The 16406-nt window shown below is 44.1% G+C and overlaps 1 protein-coding gene across 2 annotated transcripts in view; it reads left to right on the forward strand.

The window, feature by feature from the left end:
• The window catches only part of nrxn2b (neurexin 2b), a 506666-nt gene that overhangs the window by 204464 nt on the left and 285796 nt on the right, over nt 1–16406 (forward strand). For both annotated transcript variants that reach the window (XM_070929958.1, XM_070929959.1), the window contains exons 9-11: nt 775–1158; nt 3304–3507; nt 7049–7075. In XM_070929958.1, the coding sequence (XP_070786059.1) occupies nt 775–1158; nt 3304–3507; nt 7049–7075 (615 nt within the window). The remainder of the gene's footprint in view (nt 1–774; nt 1159–3303; nt 3508–7048; nt 7076–16406) is intronic.

A 16406-nucleotide genomic window follows, 5' to 3' on the forward strand; every position in this document is an offset into this window, starting at 1 on the left:
GTTTGTTATGTCCTGACGTCTCTGCCTGCAAGAGGCATCTGCATGTTTGAGTGTGTGGTGTCTGATGAATAGTCTGTAGGTGGGCAAGCACCTTGGACATTATATCTCCCCCTAATAGCATCTTATAATGAGTGTGTGTGTGTGTGTGTGTGTGTGTGTGTGTGTGTGTGTGTGTGTGTGTGTGTGTGTGTGTGTGTGCGTGCATGCATGTGATCTCACTGATGCTCCTGCTGTAATTGGCTTTTAATAGAAAATTAAGACGGAGTCGTTAATCACAGAAAGGGAGAGGGCCTTTTGTTTCACCCACTCCCTGCTGCATTCTGCTTCCCTTCTCCTCCATCTAGCCTATTACACACACATTAGACACACACACACACACACACACACACACACACACACACACACACACACACTACTGTCAGCTATTCTCCCTGTCTCTTGTTTGTCCCTCTGTCTGAATTATCCACTTACTGCCCCTCCCACCCAACCGCTCACTCACATGCCTACTCACTCAGCCACTTGACCTCCCACCCACTCACTTACCCATGCAGACCACACACTTCTGCAATCATTTGCATTGTGTCTTTGAGTCATTAAAACACACTTCCAATCACTCACTAAATACCAGATGCATGCTCAGGAACACAAACACACACACATAAGCTGCACCCCATAAGTATTTACAAAGCTATGATTGAACCGATGTTTCCATTTGTTGGTGTATCATTTTGACGTTTAACAACATTTGTTCCACTTTGTGTTTCTGTCTTTTAGGATCTATTTCAGTCAACAGCCGCAGCATGCCCTTCAGCTCCCCAGAGGGCAGTGAGATCCTGGACCTGGACAGTGATATGTACCTGGGCGGGCTGCCCGAGTCTAAGTCGGACCTCATCCTGCCACCAGAGGTTTGGACGGCGCTGCTTAACTATGGCTACGTAGGGTGTGTCCGCGACCTCTTCATCGACGGCAAGAGCCGCGATGTCCGCCGTCTGTCTGAGATCCAGAGCGCGCTCGGTGTCAGCAGTTTCTGCACCCGTGAACTGCAGAAGCGGTGTAGCAGCGCCCCCTGTGGCAACGCAGGTCTGTGCAAAGAGGGCTGGAACCGCTACATATGTGATTGCATCGGCACCGGATACCTGGGTACAAACTGTGAGATAGGTAAGGAGGGTGATGTTGACGGGAATGGGTTTTTTTTTTTTATGGGTGATGGGATCAACTTGGAGGTCTTTTACTACTTTTGAATACATTATAGGTTCTGAACAGCTATGCATGCATCTAGTCTGAAATAGTACACAACTGTGTACACAATTCACAAAAGAAATGCCACTGTGTCATCCCAAACAAAACACACAAAGTGGCCCAATAACCTTTCTTACAGTGAAGCAGTATATATGAAGTGTGCAAAGGGAATCAAGGTCAAACCATGAAACAATGAAAAGTTCATCCAGTAAAGCAGAGCGAGAAAACAAGTGTAGAATGAGCATTTCAATACATTTGTCCGTGCGCTGCCTTGTATTCGACATAAACAAGCAGCTGTTGTATTGTAGGAGTAAGAACTCCACAGGGAGCTATGTGAACCAAATGCCACCCGAGGCTGGGTGGCATTAGGGCCCACTGGATGGGAGAGGGGTGTCTGAAGTGCTGAGAGACTGGCAGCAGTATAGCAGAGCAGCCAGGCCTACTGCCGCCATCTGTGCCAGTCACGCAAACCCGGGTGGCGCATACGCAGCAAGGGGAGATGAGCTAGTCAAATAGCACCACGTACATCTGATTCATTCCAATTAGCTGCAGGCGCCTCGCTTCATGGTTTGTCTTTGCACGTCCGTGGGGGTGAGTGAGCCATGACAGTATGGGATTTTGAGGGACAAGGAGGGTAATGAGGGAAGGAGAGATTGGATTCGAATCAGGACAGTGGAGGTAGAGGATGAAATGTCTCTATTTTGAAGGGTGATATTTCAACACTTTTGTCTTTGGGTGCTCACTTGACAGGTGCTGGTTCGGTGATGCTCTTCTGCCATCTAGTGGAGCTTTGTGCTACTGCAGGGTTGTGGCACAGGGCACATTTCTAATAACCAGCCACAATGGACTGAGTGCATAGATTAGCAGACAATCAATGATATTGACTAGAGGAAGGAAGTCCAGAGGGCATTACATGATGCATGGGGTTAGGATGGTCGTTTGTTTTTTTTTGTGTGCTACGGATTGTTTTGACTGATTGATAGGATAATGCTGCATTGGGATTGTATCACGTTTTTTACGTAAGAGGAGCCTTTGTCAAAGAACGTGAGGTGTGGCGGTCCCGTGTGTGTGTGTGAATCTAGGTTGCACACTTTTTACATATCTACCAACCTAAACATTTGAAGTACCTTGTGACAGTGACTCATGATAGTCTACGGTGACACATATCGACCCACACTGCAAAACAAGAGCAGCACTCAGGTAACTGTCACTCCACACAGCAGTCTATTTAGGACACGGCTGATTCTAGAGAGAGTAACCATTGTGCCTCGTGTGTATAAGGATGTCTCGGAAACCAGCTCCAGTTTTGTTTTTGACGTTTTTCTAAGCTTGAGGAGAGTCTGATATTGGATTCATCATGAATATTTATCGCAGTTTCCTTTCTTTTGTCATAATGAATGTTCTCATTTTGTGCTTTGGGTAGTGCGTTTTGTCATCTGAAAATGTAATAGGGATGTAAGTCCAAATGAAGACACAATTATATTTTTAACAAAAATGGCACGGCACAGCGTAAAGGTGCAATTGCAAAAACACAGAAAGAGACAAAGGCCCAGGGGTGTTTTCTTTAGACACAAAAGGCTTTGATCATCTCACTGACTGTTCCCTTAGAATTTATGTTGTAGATCTGGCTTCCATATACACCTACTTTGACAAATAGGAGATTTTTTGTTCTGGTCACATTTGAAATGGTTAAAAGGCAAAAAAATAAAAAAAAATAAAAAAGTATCTCATATAATGCTTAGGCATGCGGCCAAACAGACAAATATTGAATATCCATGTGTTCTAAATCTAGTTTTAACTAGATCTAGATTCGGAAAGATCTCCCAAAGATAATTGAATTTGTTTCAATGGCATTTATACTGACATTGAATTTGACAGAAGCCTGAATTGGGCTTCCGATGCTGTACTGTCATATCCAATCAGCTTCCATGCCTAAATGGTTCTGCGTTCATGTGAGTCTTTACCTCTTTGAAAGCCTCCTCCTGTGTACTGTAATGCGTTACCCACTTCACTGTCACTCTTTTTGTCCTCTGTCCTATTGTCCTCTCCCTCACCCCTATCCAGAGGCGACGGTGCTGAGTTATGACGGCAGCATGTACCTGAAGATCATCATGCCGGTCACCATGCACACGGAGGCCGAGGATGTGGCGCTGCGCTTCATGTCCCAGCGGGCATACGGCCTGCTCATGGCCACCACCTCCAAGGAGTCTGCGGACACCCTGCGACTGGAGCTGGATGGGGGCCGCATTAAGCTCACCGTGAACCTTGGTAGGCCACCGTGATTAATCGTGGACGTCCCCACTAACCTTTCCCTTACCACCTCTCATCTTCACTCTGTATTTTAGCATTGTATACCACTGAACTAAAAAGGATGGTTTGACTTTTTGACTTTCACACCATTATTTCTTTGCCATTGTCAGATAGTTGGGTGGGGAAAAGGCTTCTGAATTTGTCCCTCAGTTAAGTCAGATTTGTTTTGTATGATAGAGCACTCTTTTGTTTCTTTAATGGGTACAGTTGGCAGTACAGTAAGCTAACAAGTTAGCTTATGCCCATCACTGCCCCTCGGTTTAAATTAGGAATGCCAACAGTGCTCAAAGGCTATCTATTTGAGAAAACTGAGGTACAAATACAGAAACTTCTCTTCCAGAGAAGGAATATAAGACTTAAAGTAAAAATGTAAAGGTATCCCCAGAACACAGTCATTTTGCCATGTGTGGGGAACCACCCTGCAGTCATTTCTGTTCCATATTCTTTGACCTCTGGTCCCAGCCCCACCCCCTCTGCCTTCATCCCAAGCCACGTAGCACATCCTCCAGTTAAAAGCTCCATCTGTAACAGTATCTCTGGCCCTATTCTGAGCCTTAACCCACTAACCTGTCTCTTCAAGGTGGCCTTGTTCCTGCGTTGCTCTTCCTCATGGTTCTCTTCTACTCCCTTCTTCTGTTAGCTGCGGGGCTGGGTTGGCTCCACTTCTGCCAAGCGGCGGTGCTAAGAGGAGATAGGAATCCTCATCATGAGTAATTACAGATGAGTTCAAAGAAGATGGGGGTTGTAAGGAGGTCTTAAAGGCAATCTTAGTGGGGAGAAGGTCAGTGAAATTGTAGAGTAGGGTTTGTAAGATGGATGGTTTCATAGAAGGGGCAAATGCATTCCTCTAATAACTGGCTGCACGATTGCAGACCTTTTGACTTATTAAAATTTCATTGCAATGAATATTAGTCCTCTAGGGAAGATGGCTTTGACCTTCCAGCTCTGGGTACTTTAAATCTGTCCTGATCCTTTTGAAGTAACAGACGCTCAGCAGTGAACCAGGAGGAGCATGGCAGAGGTACACCCTGGAATATGGGAGTTTAAGCCACGATAGAGACAGGAAAGGGGGGGGGCAGTGGGATAAATGAAGGTGGCCACTCTGCTCTCTTTTTTTCCGATCTCTGTCTCTCTTTTCTTTCTCCTTCTTCATCTCCTCTTTTTCTGTCACTCATAACCACCCCACCTGGCCAGGACTCAGAAGATGGAACTTTTCATCCCTTCAATGGCCTGTATGTCTGCGGCCCTCGGATCAAACAGCCAGAGAGACCGGCTCACAGCTGTAGTTGCCCGAGGCTGCACACACACTTGTACTCACAGTCAGTCCACAGGGCCACGGCTTAACCTGCGAGCAGTCCCCCGACCACACACAAGTCCTTATATGAATTTGCATACCAGTCCCGTTTCTTTGTTTTTAATAGAGCTTAAATGACACCTCAACACAGTCACACAGTTGACTGACACTATAGCTCTGCTCAGGATTTTCATAGCTCTTTTGCAAGGAATTTAATTAACAACTAAAGTGAGACGCATCCCACAATCAGCAGGGAATCCTCAATATCTAAGGCTTTAATCCTTGTTAAGATAATTAAAATCCTGCTAAGTAATCACCAGGAAAAGCTATAATTAGACAGATTTAGCCTTAATGATATTTATTAGTGATAGATAATGATGATAACCTGTTCAATGTGCAATGTGTCTGCCAAAGCTACGTCTGTCACTCAAACACTGTCAGATGACAGCTGGGATATTCAAGTTTAACACCCCCCCCCCCCCCCCCCCGGCACTCTATTTATCTGTTTTCAATAAAAAAAAAATTAACTTCCCGTTGGGACAATTTTGACATTTTTCAAAAAGATTGCACAAACGTGGCTTCTGCGCCTGGTTTCATCCGTTGAAGAAAACATCGCGGCTCACCAACACGTGGCCCATGAACACATTTAAATGGAACTGTATTTGTATTACACCCCACCTCTCTACAGAGTGACGCTGGTCCCTGGCTGTTTGTGTCCACTATTCTGTAGCGGTTGACAGCTCGAGACCACAACCCAACCACACTGCCACATGCACACGCAGTTCACAGCCACTAGATGGGGCAGAATAGCCATTAATTCATTTCAAGTTATGATGGGAGCAGTAATTTCATACTTTAATGATCCCTGTTAAGGAAGGCTCTGTTTACTAACCCTAGTCCAGAGGGCGGGGGGGGGGTCAAAGGTCAGGGTAAGCTACAGAGCAGGATTCAGTTTCTTGCTCTGGGACACTTAACCAGAGCGGATGTTTACTGGCACTCTACTTTAACCTGAGTCTTCCATTTGAAGGACAACGCTCTTTTAAACCAACTCTCCACAATTCTGACAACACAGGTGGTTAAATGAAAACACTTTCCGCTGTGTTTTTGTCACACCACTTGTAGCAAATAGCACACAGTAGGGTCTTATGTCTTGCAGTTTGTGTGCACCAGGCGTGAGGTGGTTGGGATGTGCAGATCACCCTTTCTTGTCATTTACACTGCTGGGTTTCTCATGCCCGAAGTGCTGCAGAAGGCAAGTGCATCTCAAATTGCGAGGAAAGGGGCCTAAAGTTAAAGGTGCAAGACATTGTATCCGCTCCAGCGACCGCACAGCAGCTGTAGGAGAAAGAGTATTTGTACACAGCGGCAATGGCAATGGCAGCATAATGGCTTCACTGTGTTCGTTTGCAATCCCAGTCAAGAAAGCAACTGAAGTTATTTCGACCATCTGATTCTGTCCGAAACACTTTGTGCAGCTGAAATGATTTGGGCTCTATCTGACTCGTTTAATTACGTTACATATTTATGACGTTTGAAGTATTGCATGCTTTGTAGAGTGTTATTGTGATTCACTAATGGAACAAAAAAAAATCAATCTTTCGACATAAAAGATTGAAAACGATAAAAAAAAACAAAAAAAAAAACATGAAAGTTTTTCCAGATGGTACAGTTAAATCTTTGATGGCCAGTATTTCAGAACTGCACACCAGCCAAATAGAACCTTATAATTCCAAGTACACAATTTTGCATTTGTAATCACATGTGAATTTTTTATTATGAGCAAAAGACTGTGTTCAGCTCTGGCTGGATGGGATATAGTTTGTAGAAGAATTATGTAGTCATCTGCCAACAATGGAGCACTTTGTGTAGGTTGTATGATAAAAGAACAAGTGTCATCATTATGTTGACATTGCATCCTGCTCTCCTACTGCACAGACCCCACGATGGAAGTCTTGCCTTCTGCTGTGCTTTGGGGGTATTGGGTATTGAAGGAGGGATGGATGATGGGTTTGATGGAGGAAAAGGGTGATCCTGACTCAGAGCCTGTCCCCGGATGGTGGCCCCAGAGCAATGCTTGGTTGTCTGCAGAATGTACCTTGAAGGATGTAAAATGTTTTTTTTTCTCTCCTCTTTCTTTCTTTCTATCCCTTTCTTTCTCCTTTTCTTTTTATTTGATCTCACCATTTCCGCTCTCTCTCCCGCCAGATTGTATCAGGATAGACTGTAGCCTCAGTAAGTGGTTCTATCCATTTTTCTGACTAAAATGTATCTGTCTATTTCATCTTGATTCTGTGCAATGGCCCTTTTCTGCTTTCGCCTGACCTTACAAAAGTGACACCTCTCTCATTACCCACACCTCCGCTCTTCCATATTTTCTTACCTTAAAAATCTGTTGACTGCCTTTTTTCCATTACATGTTCTTTCTTACTACCTCATTTGTATGTCTCTCCCAACCTCTTGTTCCAATACATGATGACAAGCTGTGTTTTTCTTCTTCCCATAAGTTCTGTCACTTTGATTTCCCCTTTTCTGTCATAGATTTAATTAATGTTTCACTTACATGATTATTAGGATTTTTCAACCCGCAGTCCTCCCCGCTTGCCTACCACGCTCCGCTAAGAAATTATTTCATTCCCTCTCCCCTGCTTATTACCCATTCTATTCATTTTCCTGTCAACCTTCTCCAAAAATGCATTCAGAAAAGGGCAACTTGACACTCCCCTGTTGGATGTACCTATTTTCTATTATGCGGCGCTGAGTCTTGGCTCCACTCGGCTGCACACACAGGTGTTGCTTGTTTTCTATGTGGGACAAACGGTAGTTTTGGCCCCCAGAAAGCTAATTCTTTATCCACTGAGAGACGGCACCACCTGGTGCGTGCTTGTTTTCAGAGCAAGCTAATGTTTTTCTGCCCCATGCTGACAGAATGACAGCAAACTGTTATTTCTATCATGGCCACTGACAATTGAACAACTAGCCCACAGGTAAGTGCTGTCAGCCACAGTGACAAAAGTGGAGAAAATCTGATGTTTGCCACAATGTTTGTGTATTTATGTGTATGTTCTTCCATTTTTATGATATCTTTGTGTGGGTAGAAAGCTTGACTTTCATCAACCTCTAACAGCACTGTGGAGGTAGCATCACAAAGCAATTAATAGTGCTTTTTTCATTTGCTTCTACCTTGAAAAGAAGTGTGTTTAGAGAATTATAATTTCTTATTTATCGAGTATTTATTGAGTCATTGGTACTTATCATCAGTTTGCAGTCAGAAGGATCAGGTTTGGGCAAGGGAATTCGTAATGTTAGAGTCTTATTGTGTAGTGGTGATGGTTAAAGTCACGAATCAATGTTGTCGGTGAAAGGCACTTCTGTAGAGATGTGCAAATGTGTTTGTATGTGAACCACACTTGTTCATGTTCTATGCTCCTGCTGTATGTGTGTCACGTCTTTGCAGTTAAAATGCACTCGAACGCTGTTTAAGTCAGACTTTATGTAGTGCAATCCAAAAACTTCAAAAGCGTCCGCCAGGCATGGAAGTGGTCTCAGTGTATGACGAATTACACCATTTATTATGTGTGGAGCCACTGGCATGACACACATTCAGATATTGCTTAGAGGATGTCGTTACCCAGTATTGACCACTAGATGTCGTACAAGCACTGGGGATATTGTGTGACGTCCTTGCGGTAGGGAGGAGATGGAGACTGAAGCTATCATTTATCATTTATCCCACCACAGGGCTCTCAGTCCTTTCTCTGTTGGTATAGTTAGAACTGACTTAGATTCGACTTTATTGTAAATTATCACACATGGTGGTTGAGGTCTCACAGATTGTAATGTGCGAAATGTTGCAGAGAGTGATTGTCAGGAGGTTTTTCATTCTAAATGCTGCCAGTCTCTCTTCATACCGTTTTGGTCATTGATTTTCTTTTTTTTTCTTTTTCTTTTTTTTCCTTAGCTGCTGTTTTTAGATATTGATGCGGTTATTCACTGGTACTGCTTGAGCAATAACCTGTCACAGACTTGGAACACTGGGTTTCAGCAGTTTTGCGAGGAATATTTTATTTAACCTTTACATTTTTTGGTTAACTGAGCACCCTTGTGCAGCAGTGCCCTGTTTCACGGTCACACACCGCTCTATAAAAGACCTCAGAATATCAGTGCGTGAGTGTATAAAGGAGTGGGAGAGAGAGAGAGAGAGAGAGAGAGAGAGAGAGAGAGCGAGAGCAAACCAGGGCATTCAATGCCATGACATCTGCTGGTCGATTCCTCCTCCAGAGCCCCACAGTAAAGAGCCCCACAGTAACTCAGGCCTTGAATTCAAGTAAGAAAATCAGGGTACCAAGGTCTCTCCAGCAGTCTATCAGTTTTCTTGCTCACATTTATTTTAACTTAGCGGCAGTAGCTAACAGAACAAAACTTCAGAAGGGTAAGCAGCATAATTGATGTGTCACTAAATGTATATGTCCATTAATATTCTGACTGCACGTGGACTGAAAAGGCCAGTGAGTGGTGGAATATTAAATATTGAATACTCTACAATGGAGGACAAATCAAAATGTAATGCCTTGAGCTACTAAGAATGGCTTACATGAATACAAGGTGACTATAGATGGATACATCCAGGACGGTTTTTCAAGGGTAAAAAGGGCATACATACAATACATCCATAACATAATAGCAGGATTTGCCATATTGATCTCAGGTGATCCAAAGAGATACAGTAAGACCACAGTATCCTCAGAAAACCATGCTTCGTCAACAGCTATAAATCTGCTTTAGTGCAAACGGTGACTTAACGTAACTTCAACAGCACATCACTGCATCATAACGTGTATGAAGAACTTGCAAACGCAAACCAAAAGCACATTGAGGAAATATCATGTTGTGGCATTGAGCTAAAACTACAGTGCGTCAGCTATTAACCTACTATTGATGTTTTCTCGCTATATTTCTGGACTTTGGAGTGCTTTGTGAGGCTTAGGAAGTCAAGGATCAGCCTTGTGTTTTCATTGCAGTGCATTGTGACCCTGCTCTCCCGCCGTAATACAGCTGGATATGATATGGAGCAGGGCTGTAGCCCTCAGCTCCAGTCTAGTTCAGGGTGTCAGGCTGATGATATCTGTTTGGAAGGTGGCCTTTCAGCGGCCAACAGCACCTTCTCTTAGCTCTAGATGAGATGAGATTTGGCATGACATATGGCCAGCATGTGGGGCGCGAGCACTCAGTCTGCTAATGTCATACCCTTTGGCCTACCCACCTGCAAGTGCTCACTCAAGAACACACTGAGGCACACGCTCTGTCTTTGTGTACAGAAGAGATGACAAGTAACTGATTACGGTTCAGCATGTAAGGCGTAGGAATCGATCTAGATGAGTGGAGACGTGTTCTGTGGCCAAATATACTCTAATTTATTAATTTACCTGACAGTAACAGATGCAACCAGACAAAACAGAGCCAGGCAGTTAGCAGTGCATCCCTTATACCAATACCAATCATCGCTATGTTTGCTTTAGGGGAATATACTGGTTATGGAAAATAAACTATGGTTAGGGACACCTGCTTAAGATGATGAAAGACGTAAAGATTGACTGCGAGTCTGTGATAGGACGCAAACTCAACCCTTAAGTTGCTGTTACTCTACATGCCTTTCCACCACCCTGACCTCCACACCCTTACATTCTGCCTCGTTACATAAACGGCAGAGGACTTGGTATTGGATGTAAAATGTAAGGTTACAACTCACAGGGATCCAATAAATCCCAGGGATAATGGGCTTGGTCAGTATGAGATAGCCATGCAGTGGACACATGTCCAGCAACACTAGGAAAGTAGCACAAGTTAAAAGCAATGGGGTCTGTTATGATCACAAAATTGTCCGCCTGTGCTCTCTGTACTTTTGTTTTCCAGTTATTTTACAATCTGAGTAGTCTGAAAAATCCATCTTTATGACAGTGAGTGAGTGAGAAACAGGGCATGACAGAAAGCTAATATGAGGTGACTGACAACAGGGATTTGGCAAAATAACCACCTCCAGCCTTTGCTATACAGTAGCTCAAACCTACTTTCACACCAGTGTTAATATTTTATGCAGCACAATATGAGCTGAAATTGATCTAAACTGCCATTAATGTTCGTGATTTGTCAATTTTAATGTGGCTGTTCAGCTAATTTGTTTTGATATTCATTCACCGATGTGTATGTATGTTAATCAAACTGTATTTTCATTCAAACCAACCAACTTTGGTGAGAATTAAAATCCCAGAGCAATTCACAGAGACAATTTTTCACTTGTGAACATACTAGGTGTGTTGTAGGTAGGTTCTCAAACTAATATTATACTTTACTACCTGCTCTGCGTGTCAGGATGGCTGACTAACATGGAAAGTTGCATCGGTGCCATTACAATGTTAACATGAGAGGACCACTAGATCCTTAAAGAGTGAAGACACCCCCCTCTCACCTTGCTGCAGCAGTGATGTGTATATCAGTATACCATGACATCACTGCCGGGTGTGGCAGCTGTCAAAGTCAAGCCTAAAGCAAAGTTCATGTAGCACCACACCCAGCGGTGAAAAAGACTTTCAACCAGAGAGTGCAGTCAAACACTGTTGTTTCTCTATAAACACCCTGTATCAACACCCAGCAGTGATGTCGCGGGGTCCTGGGGTACACTTACACATCACTGCAGCAAGGTAAGAAGTTCAACCAGTGGAAGTTTTCTTCACTGGATTGAAATTGAAGTTGCTGACTACCCAGTTATTTCTGTGTTCGTTCCAAACAAACACTCCTCAGCCCCTCTGGTGGAGTGCATCGCTTTGTGGGTGCCAGAGATTGCTTTCCCAGAAAATGCTTTTCATGGCACTGTGCACTTTACATATAGGATGGAAGACTGTGGCAGAAGGATGTTCTGTATGTGAACGTGATAACCAGTGGTTTGAGATAGTGAATGCAGCTAACAAAGAGAGGCAAATCAAGATGGGGAAATAGAAAGGGAAGCATGCACACAATCCTATTGATCTTCATTTAGTTGAAACTACTTTTACAGTGACCTATAATGTCCTATAATTGAGCAATTTTCCAGACAAGTGAATTTAAGTCCCCATTTTTTAACTTTTGTTATTTAAAGATACCATAGGCCAATGAGAATAGCACACCGATGACTAATAGTACCAGGAGATGAGTACATTTCCATCCAATGCCGCCACAGTAATGTGAACGCCCACAAACACAGATGCACATGTACGCACACATGCATTCACAGACGCATGCATCACTTGACACATATTGTGTGGCAGAGAAATGAATCTGAGATTTTGCCCACACACACACTCAAACGCGGTGTATCTCTGTCGCTGAAGCTGTCACCCTCCCCAGTCTTTACTGCGTCCACCCAGGTTGTCAGGTGTCATACTCCTCCCCCATGTGCTTTGAACAGTCACGACTACTGAAATATGGAGCACAGTTCACGCAGTCCTGTAACCATTTTCACTGCGCATATAGCACATGTGTTCAGAGACAGCAGGTGTCATGGCCGTTCTATATTTGAATGGATGGTTTGTTCAGTCTAATTTGTATTGAGCCGTTCTCATCTGCCGCCCCAGCGCTTTCTCACCTGTCTCCAAGCAGATGGCTCTCTCACTTTCTCGGTGAATCACAAATATTGAATTTCAATGAGTTTACGATCACTCACTTAAATCATGAGTCATCACATCCCATCTCAGCCAAATAGAGGTCAAAGATGGATATGCAGTAGGCACTAGAAGTTGCCCTCGGCACGCACAGCATCCTACAGTTTGTGAAGTTTGAGCATGTATCGGAGTTAGACTGTATAAGATTTATTTTTGGAGATGCTTGGATTGGGATTTGATTTTTAAAGGCAATTTAATGCTCCAATGGAGGATAGCTCGTTTTTATTTAATGTTCATTTTATCCTCTAAAACTCCAGGCCAAATGTGATGCAATGAGCCAACAAGAGGAGTATGTTATTAACATAATTCCTTAGATCTGTACACCCTCAGACATGGGCATGTCTTTTGATATAAATAGATTTATGTTGAAAGCAATCATCTAGCTCAGCGATGGACAACAGAAATTAATTGCACATTTCCCAGTAGTTAAGTTTAAATGTAATTAACAGTTGTCTCTGTAATTCTAGTGTACTGCTAAGCACCAGTGAGAGAACATACAGTTTGTTAACTCAACCCTTCCTGGCAGTTGCCTAGAAATAGTGCAGTGTCACACATAAATCATATTCTGTCAAAAGACAGAAAAACATACACATAAATATCTCCTCCGTGGATGCAACTTCACTTAATCTCGGCACAAAACATTTCTCTGCACATTTGTTGGCCCAATAAAGAAGTGCTTTGAAGCCGACATGAACTTCAAAGGAATATGTAATCTGAACTTTTTTTTACTGCTGGAATGGAATGTGCAAGGGTGAGTGTGCTCGTGGGGGAACGTCATGTGCACGCGTGTCTGCTAATGTTTACATTGCAGTGTGGCCTACTGCGTGACTTCCGGCTCTGTCGCTATGTGATAGTGTCATGAGGCCACTATCTGTCACATAGCCGATGGAAAAATGGCAAAGTTCAAGTACAATTATATAATTGGTAGATGCCACGTGTGTTATTATGTATGACTAATTAAACCCCTTTTACTATCTCTTCACTGGCTGTCAACCATTTTTAGATTATCATTCAAGCTTTTTTGCATCACTTATCGCGAGTGGCATGACCCCAACCTATGTGTCTGACCTTTCAAGCCCATATGCATAAGGGCGTACTCTATAGTCATCAGAAAAATCTAGATTAGTAATAAGAGAAAGAATAAGAGAACAGATGCAGATTACATTTATGTTTTAGACTGTGGAGATCGCCGACAGACGGAATAGTGGAAAGACAGTGAGACAAAGAAAAAACAAGGAATTAGGGGAGGCAATGAAGGTGTAACAAGGCTGGCACTGTGCCTTGCAGTTTTTTCTTCTTCAATATACTTCCTCCTCTCTCCCTGCTGTCTCCCCTCTCTGTTAACCTGAGACACCTGAGGCAATCTGCTCACTGGATCTGACCGGGTGAGGAGATTGCCTTCTTGCCCTTTTTGTCTAATAAGAATTGTCCACACCGATGTTCCACCGTCCACTTGTACTTGTACGATTTCAGTTCATTCACTTGGAAAAGGTAGAAAAAGAAAGGTGCATCCTGTGTCCTTTCACCTGGGACCTGGTCACGTACTGGGGGCCAGCATGTTTAGCGAAGGCCACGTCTGCCCTCCTGGTCCACTGAACAGCTTGTGGAGCACGTTGGACAGCTGGGTGGCAGAATTGTCTTGCTCGATGCCCTGCGGGACCTCAGATTGCAGTCTCTTAATTTCAGGGACTCAACCTTGGCAGCCAAGTGGTGGAAGCCATCTTTATTAGTAACAAGCTGGGATTTACACATACCCAATCCAACTGTAGTGGCCTCTGTACTGGCCTGTTTTCAGCCTGGAGCAATTCATTCTCATTTGGGTTTACTTTCTTCACACTTCTGTGGATGTTTGTTTGTATTGCTGGTTGTTTTATTCAGTTTTGAAGTATATTTTTTGCTTTTAACACAAACAGAAGTAGCCGAATTCTTATGGTGAGCCTAGTTTTTCAAAATTGAAGAAATTGGCAAATGAGATTCAAGAACTCATTGTGGACCTTAGAAGGTGTTTTAATGCTGCTATACTGTGACATCAAACTTAAACTTACAAAGTTTTGTATTCTGCATAAGGTCTCAAGCGCATCATCAATCGGAAAATGTTTACAGGTCCACATGTGGTGCGAGGTCCTTTTACAGAAGTTTGTGGTCAAAATTGATGCGGTGTCAAATACTGCATAGAGGACAGGACCTTTGTGTTGAATTGGGATGTGGTGGCCTCCCCAGCATAGCCTCAGTCTACGATCAGTCGGCCTCCTTTCAGCGCTACGTGGCACCGGCCACAGGTTAGATGGGGACTCGTTACAGAGACTCTAGTGAGAGAACCGGCAGCAGCCTGGAGCCGTCGAAACCCATACTGCCTTGCAGGACTGATGGCTATCCCATGGGACCATACCCTACTGCCACAGTAGCGGTTCAAATCATAAATCAGCTTCCCCCCAGGACCTTTTTCTAAAGAGCTAGGGAGAGAGATGTGAGGAGGGAAAAAAAAAAAAAACAAGGAAGGAAACTGATAAGAAGCAGACGATGGAGGGTGAGCATGAAAAAAGCAAGGAGGGAGGGTGCAGATGGTACTACGAAAGGGAAGAAGGGAGTCGCCTGAGTTTGGAGCTCCGAAGGGAGTTCTAAAATTTTGGAGGGGGACGGTGAAAAATGTATGATTTATTTTCTGCTTCTCGAAAATCAATCTGCTGTCCTCTCAACGTCTTCCCGACTCAAATAGGTCTCCCTGCGGTGGCCATCTGCAATTCTAGAAGCTATCAACAGAGGTTATCTTGTCATGGATGCTAAAGCGCCAGCGCCCCCCTCCCGCACAGGAGTGAGAACAGTGGGAAAGAGTAAAGTGTGTGGCCCGGATAGCAAGCGGTGAATACAAATGTCTGTGTGTGAGCGAGAATCACACACTCATTTTGCTTCAGAGAAGGGAAAGTAGGCACACTTGTGAGCGTGCACGCTCACAGGCACAGGCTGCCTTATCTCTGTAATTGGCACGGGGGGTCAGAGCGGCAGGCGTAGATAATCGTGGCTGGGGGTCATAATCTGTTTGCAGCTCCCCCTCCCTTCTTCTTATTCCTCTTCTCTCATCGACCCCTCCCTCGCTGTCATAACTACACACCCCCACACACAGCTCCATATTCTTGCACAAACTCGGCCACCCCCCGTCTTTTTGGTCCCTGTTTGGGATACGGCACCATGTGGGAGATGTTTTGGATGTGGCCGTAGGGGGGCTGTGTTGCTGTTGTGTCAGCATGCGACGGTGTCCTCAACTGACTGCCAGAATCCCCCCTCCCCCGCCCCCTTTTCACTCCCTATTCCTTCCCATGCACCCATACAAATACATCCCTCCAACCCCTCCACCTTCCTCCGAGAAAACCTCTGTTCTCAGAGGTACAACACACACAGTAGAACAAGGAGAGCTACTTTGCAGGAGGCAGAACTTGATAGATTAAAGGTGGAGGAATACAGAATGGGGAAATAGGTGCATGGGGGAATGAAAGAACAGGGAAGATAGTCCGGAGCAGCAACGAAATGGGGAGAGAGAAGAAGGAAAAGAGCGATTAATGGAGGAGAGTCTCGATGTAGATGTCTCCTTGCGTTTTTATCAACGTTATCTGCTCATATCTTTCATTTCCATCACGGCATCTTTGCTGTTAGCAGATGGCTGCCATTTAGATGGCACGCGTGCGGGCACACATGCGTGCACGCACACAAACACACCCAGCTTTTCATTAGATCTGCAGCGATAGGCCTGCGCTCCTTTGAGATGGAAAATATGATATCTTAAGATAGGAGCCAAATGGCATTATCGTCAAACGGAGGGTCTTATCCTGATAACTCTGAAGAGCAAAGTTAATCCTGTCTCTTGCCATAGAAACCAT

This window comes from Enoplosus armatus, chromosome 23, assembly GCF_043641665.1.
Source record: "Enoplosus armatus isolate fEnoArm2 chromosome 23, fEnoArm2.hap1, whole genome shotgun sequence".
In the NCBI taxonomy this organism is placed as follows: domain Eukaryota; kingdom Metazoa; phylum Chordata; class Actinopteri; order Centrarchiformes; family Enoplosidae; genus Enoplosus; species Enoplosus armatus.